General features: G+C 48.1%; 1 protein-coding gene across 1 annotated transcript in view; it reads left to right on the top strand.

Moving 5' to 3' along the window:
- LOC133402535 (transcription initiation factor TFIID subunit 4-like) overlaps positions 1 to 10,770 on the top strand; it is a 28,640-nt gene extending 17,870 nt beyond the window's left edge. The window contains exons 14-15 of the mRNA XM_061676412.1: positions 1,383 to 1,505; positions 9,299 to 10,770. Of these exons, the coding sequence (XP_061532396.1) occupies positions 1,383 to 1,505; positions 9,299 to 9,472 (297 nt within the window). The 3' untranslated portion in view covers positions 9,473 to 10,770. The remainder of the gene's footprint in view (positions 1 to 1,382; positions 1,506 to 9,298) is intronic.
- The last annotated feature ends 352 nt before the right edge of the window (positions 10,771 to 11,122 follow it).

The following is an 11,122-nucleotide window of genomic DNA, read 5'->3' on the forward strand; positions in this document are numbered from 1 at the left end:
TCCGGGGTCTCCGTTGTCGTATTTTTCGCTTCATAATGCGCCACACGTTTTCAGTGGGAGACAGGTCTGGACTGCAGGCAGGCCAGTCTAGTACCGCACTCTTACGACGAAGCCACGCTGTTGTAACACGTGCAGAACGTGGTTTGGCATTGTCTTGCTGAAATAAGCAGGGGCGTCCATGAAAAAGACGTCGCTTGGATGGCAGCATATGTTTCTCCAAAACCTGTATGTACCTTTCAGCATTAATGGTGCCTTCACAGATGTGTAAATTACCCGTGCCATTGGCACTAACACAGCCCCATACCATCACAGATGCTGGCTTTGGAACTTTGCGTCCATAACAGTCCGGATGGTTCTTTTCCTCTTTGGCCCGGAGGACACGATGTCCACAATTTCTCAAAACAATTTGAAAATTTTGGTTTTCGGCTATGCCGCTTCCATGCAGTGGTTTCTCCAGATTCTCTGAACCTTTTGATGATATTATGGACCGTAGATCAGAATTGGAATCAGAATCATCTTTATTTGCCAAGTATGTCCAAAAAACACATAAGGGATTTGTCTCCGGTAATTGGAGCCGCTCTAGTACGACAACAGACAGTCAATTGACAGAGAACACTTTGGAGACATAAAGACATTGAAAAAATAGTCACTGAGCAATTAAGGGTTGCTACTTATCTGGTAATGCCGGTACATTTTTTTTGTTTTGACAATTGTGCAAAAAGATGCAGAGTCCTCTCGCACTTAGAGCAGTTCGAATGACTAATATTGCAATAGTCCTGTGCAATGACCATTGTGCAAAGGGCGCCGAGACTTCAAGCGAGTAGTACGATAGTCTGGGACAATGTTGATTGTGCAAATGTTGCAGATACTCCTCAATCAGTGTGCAAATGCTACTCTGGCATGAGTGGCCAGTATTGGTCAACAACAGATATGCAAATAGTGCAGCATGGCGAGACAACTACAGTGTGTGCACGAGCAATATATAATTGGCCCGACAGTTCTTTTTGGGAACGTGTTGCAGCCATCAAATTGTAAGTTCATAATTATTTGCTAAAAACAATAAAGTTTATCAGTTTGAACATGAAATATCTTGTCTTTGTAGTGTATTCAATTAAATATAGGTTGATCATGATGTGCAAATAATTGTATTCTGTTTTATTTATGTTTAACACAACGTCCCAACGTCATTGGAATTGGGGTTGTAGTACCCAAGTATTCCATACCGGACGGTATCCATTTAAAGTTGAATGGTGTAAAGTAATCGGAGCAACATCAGGCTCGGATTGTGGCGTTTGTCCGTATTCGTGTACTCGACCGAAGTCTGCTGTCAAGTCAGCAAACGCGATTTGGTATTTGAACAAGTTTGTTGTTTTTGTTGACAGATGCAGCAGCAGGAGTTGGCGCAAATGCGCCAACGCGACGCCAACCTCACGGCGCTCGCCGCCATCGGGCCCAGAAAGAAACGCAAGATGGACTCGCCAGGCGGCACCGCAGCCTGCGCCGAGGTAGCGGCACGCTGCCTACAACTGCTTGAACGTCCGCATCGTAGCTATGAAAACGTGACGTGCCAGCGCGCTGTAGCGGCCCGGGTAACCGACGTGCATACCTGCCGGCCGTGTTGGGCACATCGACGTTCCCATCCAAGGCAATGCATGGCCATGAAATTAAGTCGTAACTTGCTCATTTCTCAACCGATTTTCACGAGATTTACTTTTTTGTCAACGCCAAAGCGTGTGCTATCAATACAGAACGTTTGAAAAAAGCCCGCAAAAACATCCTTACGTGTGAAAGAGACTCCCAGTTCCCTTGTCATAATTGTACGGCGTTGTACGCGACCGTGTGCCGACATCCTTGTTCTTTCGGTTTTCTTGCTGTCCACGCACAAGGAATGCGCTGACAACTTTCACCCTCCAAGCTTAGCGTCGCCATTGGCGCGCAGCTCGAAAGGGGTGTGTCATATCTACCGCTTCATATCTGTGGTGGACACGTAGCCTACAGTTGTCCCTCCTTCTCCATGTCGTGCTTGACTTTTTGCCGTCTCGCTGTATCGCCGATTTTTAAATTGGACAGATCAAATTTGATATTGTGGGTTTTTACAGTGACATATAGCAATATACTCGAGCTGAGAGGAAAGCGTGCGTAAAAGGAAGAGAATGTCCAAAGTTTGAAATCATTTCACGCTTAAAAAAACGATAGTTTAATGTGTGTACTCCTGAGTAGAACTGGCTTAAGTGACGCAACTGCACATCAACGGTAAAGTCAACATCGTTAGCTGATTGAATATAGCCGACCACCGCTAGTTCCAAACAATTGTAATCCCGCCACAAGTGGTCAAGGATACTGTAGACACAGCTGCCGCCGCACTAAAAATCGCTTAATTGTAAAGCTCGTACTTTGATTAATCGGTTCATCTGTCGATTTATTTTTCTTTCATGAATCGGAGAGATAAAACATTTTTAATTTCCATTCCTTTATTCAGAAACAGGACGTGATTTCAAATTGACAGTACAGAGAATGCACAAACAAATTGATGGTGATGCATTTCCTGGTTTGGTCCGTAACATCGTCAGCAAATTGGCAAAAATGTTTAATTGTTTTCCAAAGTCAAAGCAGCTGTTTGGACATGTCTTATTTCTTTTAAACATATAGATAATCAGACTTCTTTCATGGAGGACAACAGAAATCGTAGAATATTTACTGTTGAGAGGATGAACTCGGAGGATTTGGACCATTTTAAGTTGAACAAAAATGATTAATCGAGGATCAAAATAGTTGTTGATAAATTTGATAAGCGAGTAGCACCTCTACTTTATTGAAACAAATTAAATCTGTAACAAGCACATTCATAAACGAACTGCACAGCCACAACTGATGCCGCGTAAATCAACGTGCAAAGTGGCTAACCAGCCAGCTAATGCTGCACTCTCATTGGCTGACTCACACCTCACTCACCAGGCCAGGCCCCGCCTTTTAAAGTCACACACATTCCAAAGTCACAGATACTACAGTGTAGAATGTCAAGATGGTGGCCCCAGGTGGACAAAAAACACCTGCACCTTACATGCATACACTACTTTGCCAAAAGTATTCGCTCACCTGCCTTGACTCGTATATGAATTTGAGTGACATCCCATTCTTAATCCATAGGGTTCAATATGATGTCGGTCCACTGGTCCACAGCTTCAACTCTTCTGGGAAGGGTGTCCACAAGTATGGGAATTTATGACAATTTTTCCAGAAGCTCATTTGCGAGGTTAATCACTGACTGGCTTTCAGTCAGTATATGAGTGTGAGTGTGAGTGTGAATGTGAATTTGAATGTGAGGCTTTGTAAAGCGCTCTGGGCACTGTGGTGCTGTCCATAAAGTGCTATAGAAGTGCAGTCCATTTACCATTCACTCTCGGCTCTAGTTTCTTTCCAAAGGTGTTCTATAGGGTTGAGGTCAGGACTGTGTGCAGGCCAGTCAAGTTCATCCACATTCAACTCTTTTATTTGTATCTTTATGTACCTTGCTGTGTGCACTGGTGCACAGTCATGTTAGAAATGGAACAACTCTTCCCACAAAGTTGGGAGCGTGGAATTGTCCAAAATATTGGCTCCTTAGTTCCAGTAAAAGGAACGCTGAAGGATTCAGCATACCAAGAGGTTTTGGGCAAGTCGTTGCTCCCAACTTTGTGGGAACAGTTTGGCCCCTTCCTGTTCCAACATGACTGTGCACTTGTCATACAAGCAAATCAGTCGCCTTTTGGCGAAATTCCCCGTTTTGAACTCAGAATAGGCGATTTCCGTGAATCGTACAGATCCGATGAGTTTTTCTGGGGGGGTCGCCGTTGCTGTCGTCACAGACTGTTTCGTACTACTTCATCGCTGGCAGCTAGATCCATTCCACACGTCCACACACAGATGTAATTGTAATATTACTCCGCGGCCTGAGGTTCCGCCTGTGCGCTCGGGACCGGCTTTGGATATATCGCAGGAGTTGACAAGACCAGAAAAAACACTTCCGGCGCTTCTGCTGTTCAGAAGTCAAAGTACTTTTACTCCATTACACTGATCTAAATGTCGCTCGCTACTTTTATTGATCAATTATTGCTTATCAACTATTTCGTGAGCGAGACTACGACTTGGATTTCCGCACTGACGCTTTTTGCGCCAATCCAGTTGAAGCGCCGGTGACGTTTAAGCCTCGTTCACCAATCAAACGACACAGTCACATGACCTTACACATCTTCTATTGGGCTTCCCGGGCATAGGTATTAAAGGTAGATAAGCCAGCCTGGTTTAAAAAAAAAAATCAGTACTCTTTACTCAGTACTTGAGTAATTATTTCACTGTGTACTTTTTACTCTGAAGTAATTTTTTGGAGGACTACTTTTTACTTTTACTTGAGTCACATTATTGTCAAGTAACAGAACTCTTACTTGACTATAATATTCGGCTACTCTACCCACCTCTGGAGCAGACATCCTCAATTGCTACTCTTGCGTTTAAGCAACATTTTTGTTCATCAGATCGGCCAGTGTCGTATTTGTTGCACTGGTCTTTTGTATTTTCGCGTTGAGGTGATGCGCGTCGTGGCCCCGGTTGCGGACCCAGCGGAACAGCGAAGCACACATAACATCGGCGACAAGAGTTGATCCGCTAGTACAGCTTGTATTAATTAGGAAACGCGCCTAAATTTATCTAATTAGTTTACGGATATTGAAGTTAAATGTATGAAGCGACGGAGCGATGTTGGGGATTATGTCACAACACAGAATGGACTAACTTCAAATTTAGCAATGGCCAAAAAAAAAAAAAAAAAAAAAAAAAATATTATACTTAATATTTTCCTGGAGGATGCATTTGGGATGAGCCTTTGAAGTTGGTACTAGTGAAAAATGAAGTGATTCCCCCCCCCCCCTTACAATGTTTTTTTTTTTTGGTCAACTTTTTCATCCCTTTGGTGTTTGCATGTCTGACTAGTGGCCAAAGCATAACAACACGGATGAGAGCGTCTATTGTGGTTGAACTCGACTGGTCTTAACAGTCCTGACCTCAACCCGATAGAACATTTTGGATGAATTAGAGCGGAGACTGAGAGGCATCAGCATGGAACCTCACAAATGCACTTCTGCAAAAATGGTCAAAACTTCCCATAAACAGACACCTAAACCTTGTGGAAAACCTTCCCAGAGGAGTTTAAGCTGTTATAACTGCAGAGAGTGGACGGATGTCATATTGAATCCTATGGATTAAGAATGGGATCTCACTCAAATTCATATCTGAGTCAAGACGGGTGAGTGAATACTTTTGGCAATGTAGTGCATTCATTCATTCATGTTCCTCCGCTTATCTGAGGTCGGGTCGCGTGGGCAGCTGTCTCAGCAGGGAAGCAAAGACTTCCCTCTCTCCAGCCACTTCCTCCAGCTCTTCCGAAGCGTTCCCAGGCCAGCCGAGAGACGTAGTCTCTCCAGCGTATCGTGCCCGGAGCACCTCACCAGGGAGGCGTCCAAGAGGCATCCTAATCAGACGCCCCAGCCACCTCATCTGGTTCCTCTCAATGTGGAGGAGCAGCAGCTCCACTCTGAGCTCTTCCCGCATGACCGAGCTTCTCACCTTATCTCTAAGGGAGAGCCCGGACACCCTGCGGAGGAAACTCATTTCGGCCGCTCGTATCCGGGATCTCGTTCTTTCGGTCACGACCCGCAGCTCGTGACCATAGGTGAGGGTAGGAATGTAAATCGAGAGCTCCGCTTTTCGGCTTAGCTCCTTCTTCACCACAACGGACCGATACAAAGTCCGCATCACTGCAGACGCCGCACCGAGCCGCCTGTCGATCTCCCGTTCCGTTCTTCCCTCACTCGTGAACAAGACCCCAAGATATTTGAACTCCTCCACTCGGGGCAGGATCTCATCCCCGACCCGGAGAGGGCACTCCGCCCTTTTCCGACTGAGGACCATGGTTTCGGATTTGGAGGTGCTGATTCTCATCCCAGCAAAACTCTGCTGCGAACCGTTCCAGTGAGAGTTGCAGATCACAGCTTGATGCAGCCAACAGAACCACATCATCTGCAAAAAGCAGACTCAATACTGAGGCCACCAAACCGGACCCCCTCTACGCCTCGGCTGCGGCTAGAAATTCTGTCCATAAAAGTTATGAACAGAAACAGTGACAAAGGGCAGCGTTGGCGGAGTCCAACTCCTGAAGCGCCCCCCGCACAACTCCCCGAACACCTTCTCAAAGTCCCCAAAACATATGTAGACTGGTTGGGTGAACTCCCATGCACCCTCGAGGACCCTGCCGAGGGTGTAGAGCTGAGCCGCTGTTCCATGGCCAGGACAAAAACCACACTACTCCTCCTGAATATGAGGTTTGACTTCCCGACAGACCCTCCTCTCAAGCACCTCTGAATAGACCTTACCGGGAAGGCTGAGGAGTGTGATTCCCCCTGTAGTTGGCACACACCCTCCGGTCCCCCTTCTTAAAAAAGGGGGGACCACCACCCCAGTCTGCCAATCCAGAGGCACTGTCCCCGATGTCCACGTGATGTTGCAGAGGTGTATCAACCAGGACAGCCCCACAACATCCAGAGCCTTTAGGAACTCCGGGCGAAGAGACCCCAGACTCTGCTTCCTTATGGGAAGGCTTGTCCGTGGCATTGAGGAGGTCTTTGAAGTATTCTTCCCACCGACTCACAACGTCCCGAGTCGAGGTCAGCAGTGCCCCATCCCCACTATACACAGTGTTGAGACGCCGGATGTTGGACCAGAATTTCCTCAAAGGTGTTCGGTAATCGTTCTCCATGTCCTCACCGAACTCCTCCCATGCCCGAGTTTTTGCCTCAGCGACCACCAAAGCTGCATTCCGCTTGGCCAGCCGGTACTCATCAGCTGCCTCGGGAAGTCCCACAGGCCAAAAAGGCCCAATACGACTCATTCTTGATGGCATCCCTCACCGCTGGAGTCCACCAACGGGTTCGGGGCTTGCCGCCACGACAGCCACCGACGACCTTACGGCCACAGCTGCGGTCGGCTGCCTCAGCAGTGGAGGTGCGCAACATGGTCCACTTGGACTCGATGTCCCCCACCTACCCCGAGACGTGGGTGAAGTTCTGCCGGAGGTGGGAGTTGAAACTCCTTCTGACAGGGGATTCTGCCAGACGTTCCCAGCAGACCCTCTCAATACGTTTGTGCCTCTCAGGTCGGACTGGCATCTTCCCCCACCGTCTGTGCCAACTCACCACCAGGTGGTGATCATTTGACAGCTCCGGCCTTCTCTTCACCAGAGTGTCCATGACATACGGCCGCAAGTCCGATGACACGACCACAAAGTCGATCATCCAACTGCGACCTAGGGTGTCCTGGTGCCAAGTGCACGTGTGGGACACCCTTATGCTTGAACATGGTGTTCGTTATGGACAATCCGTGATGAGCACAGAACTCCAATAACAGAACACCACTCGGGTTCTGATCGGGGGGGGGGGGGGGCATTCCTACCAATCACGCCCTTCCAGGTCTCACTGTCATTGCCCACGTGAGCATTGAAGTCCCCCAGCAGAACGACGGAGTCCCCAGCAGGAGCGCTCTCCAGCACCTCCTCCAGGGACTCCAAAAAGGGTGGGTACTCTGATCTGCTGTTTGGCGCATAGGCACAAACAACAGTCAGGACCCGTCCGTCCCCCCACCCGAAGGGGGAGGGAGGCTACCCTCTCGTCCACCGGTGTGAACCCAAACGTACAGGCGCCGAGCCGGGGGGCAATAAGTATACCCGCACCTGCTCGGTGCCGCTCGGCAACTCCAGAGTGGAAGAGTGTCCAATCCCTCTGGTGAGGACTGGTACCAGAGCCCAACCCGTGTGTGGAGGCGAGGCCGACTATATCTAATCGGAACTTCTCGACCTCGCGCACCAGCTCGGGCTCCTTCCCTGCCAGAGAGGTGACGTTGCACGTTACCTCGAACCAGCTTCTGTAGCCAGGGATCGGATCGCCAAGATCACCGCCCAGCTCACAATGAACCCGACCTCTATGGCCCTTCCCACAGGTGGCGGGCCCATGGGAAGGTGGACCCACATTACCCTGTCGGGCTGTGCCCGGCCGGGCCCCATGGGTGCAGGCCCGGCTACCAGGCGCTCTCCTTTGAGCCCCACCTGCAGGCCTGGCTCCAGCGGGGGGCCCCGGTGACCCGCGTCCAGGCAAGGGAAAACTTTTTCCTCTGTTTTGAGTCATCATAGGGGTATTTAGAGCTGCGCTTTGTCTGGTCCCTCACCTTGGACCTGTTTGTCACGGGTGATCCTGCCAGGGGCATAAAGCCCCAGACACCTTATCTCCTCGGATCATAGGGACACACAAACCCCTCCACCACAATAAGGTGACGGCTCAAGGAAGGGGTGTAGTGTATTTTGCATTGGTATTATGCATACTATGGATATAATTTTTGCCCTTCAGTCTCTTCCTTGTTGTTGTGTCATGAACTCTGATCTTAACTGAGGCAAGGGAGGCCTGCAGTTCTTTACAAGTTTTCCTGACTTTCTTTGCGGCCCCCTGGATGAGTGAGTCATTGCTGTTCTCTCAGGCTAATCTTTGTAGGCCGGCCGCTCCTGCGAAGGTTCACCACTGTTCCATGTTTTCTCCACGTGAGGGTAACGGCTCTCCCTCCCTATGGTTCGCAGTAATCCTAAAGGTTTAGAAAGGGCTTTTATAACAATTCCTATACTGATAGATGTCAATTACTTAATTTCTCCACTGTTCTGGAATTTCTTTACATCGTGTCATTTTGTTGCAGCTTTTTTAGATCTTTTGTCTGCCTTGATTATTGTCAGGACAGATTCTGTTTATGTGATTTCTTGATTGAACAGGTCTGGCGGTAAAAGGCATGGGTGTGATCAGTGAAAATCAACCAAATATTGTGATTAGCCACAATTAATTCAACATTTAACAAGGGGAATAATTAACTTTTCACACAGGGCCAGTTAACTTTGAGTAGCTTTTTTTTTTTTCACCTTCATGAATGAAATCATTTAAAAACACCATTTTAAATTCACTTGGGTTATATTGGTCTGATATTTACATTTCTTTCAAGATCTTAAACAAAGGGGGGAAACTATGCAAAAATATAAGACTTTGAGAAGGGGGCCAATACTTTTTCACGCCATTGTATATTAATAAAATAAATATTAGTTGCTACTTCGCAAGATTTCTATCTCTGTGTGGGGGGGGTCCTGAAACTTAACCCGACGATACGAGGGACCACTGTACAGTACGCGCACGCACACACACAGTTCCTGTGGCGTGAATGTGACGCGCTCCTCTGTCCGCAGGTGTCGTGTGGCGCTTCTGCGTCGGGTGCGTCTTTGTCGTCGTCCGTGTCGTCGCCGCGCCAGCCTTGGCGTCAGCGCATCACCAGAGTCAACCTCAGGGACTTGATCGTGTGTCTGGAGCAGGACGGCAGCACCGCGCGATCGCTCACGCTCTACAAGGCGCTGCTCAAGTGAGCGCCGCCGCCACACCGGACCCCCGCCCTCACCTCACGCTCCGCGAGGTGCCTCAAGTGAGGGCGGACCGCCGCCGCCCCGGCCCTCCCGCCGCAGTACGAGGCACCGCTCGAGTGAGGACGAGACCCCCAGCCCCGTACATGTGCCGTCCCCGTCAGCACGGAAACACTTCCTGTATTATCACATGACCACGCGGGGACGGATCAGCCGGAAGCCGTTAGCACTTAGCTTCGGAGCTAACTGACAACAGCTCGGCTTTTGTGGCAACCATTTGCTAAAGGGTTCTTGTCCTAACCTGCGCACTCGGTTTCATAACACTAAAATGTTGTGGCTCCGCCCGCTGACGTATCGAAACAGTCAGAGGCGGGCTGGTCGAGAACTATCATGATTTGACCATGAGGGGCCGTAGATGAAATGCTAGCAGGCACTTTTTTTTCTACTATGCTAAGACGCTAAAGTTTTGTAAGCGTGTCGCGATTGTCGTTCTACGAAGGTTCGGATTGTTCAAGTCAAGTCGGTGGAGCAAAGACGCGGCGCACGCTTTGTGGCCTGCGTCGCGTTCCCGCTCGCGCCGCAGCGCACGGACTTTCACACTTTGATCTTGTCATGCAAAATGCAGTTTTTCTTCACTTTTTACGACTTTTTGCAGGTTTTTAATGCTTTGTTTTGGTTGTCGTGACGACCACCACGGTCGCTGCGTCCTCCCCGACTTTGACCATTATTTATATTTCCTACATTCTCTACTCGATCGTGGACTTTTACACTTGTTTGTACCTTTACTCAAATAAAATAAAGACCTTTGGAAAGTGCACACGAGTCACATGAGCGGGCAGTGATGTCACCACGGTGATGTCATCTCATCTGGACTGGCAGGTCTGGGCGAACTGTTCTGCTCAAGGGCCTCATTTGATTTTCAACATTGGATGCATGGGCCATTGGTAGATGAGGTTAACAATAATAAAAGTCTTTCTCATGTTTCATTTGTATGATTAATACTTATTTAAAGGGGGAGTTTGCAGTTTTGAGACAACTAGCAAGATTCGAATGTAGCCTCACTTCACTGTGCTTCTGATGGCTGCCATTGCCCAGTGAACAAATGAGGGATGAGGCCCCCTCCCCCAGAGATGGACTTTTCAAAATGGTTTCAGTCAAGCTCCTGAAGCACAAGCTAACAGATTAGCACGAGGTTGCGGGGCTGCTCGAGAGTGCACGGCAGAGGGTTGACACCTCGTTGGTCAGGTCTTATCTCTGGTAGCTCCCCCTTTAACTTATAACCAATTATTCAATAGAATATATATAAAAATGTATACACTTGTTTATTTTACAATTTACAATACTTTTGCTAATTAATAAAATTATGTTAAAGGAATGTCAAACTCGTTTGTATTTGTTTCACTAAAATAATGACCTAATCAATGAGATAATACAAAGTAAAAGAATAGATGCATTTTAATGCATACATATTTAGGGTTAAATGCTAAAATAATGCAACAAATATTACAGGACTCTTAATCATGTAAATGCTCGATGGGGCAGATTAAAGCGCAGAGCGGGAAACGGGCGGGCCCCGTGCCAGTTTGACAACTGTTACCTCACGTGCATTTCGTCTGCAGTCGTTGCCTTTTTGTGCTTTTCAATGGTTGCCCTTGG

Source organism: Phycodurus eques, chromosome 5, assembly GCF_024500275.1.
Source record: "Phycodurus eques isolate BA_2022a chromosome 5, UOR_Pequ_1.1, whole genome shotgun sequence".
NCBI classification, from domain to species: Eukaryota; Metazoa; Chordata; class Actinopteri; order Syngnathiformes; family Syngnathidae; genus Phycodurus; species Phycodurus eques.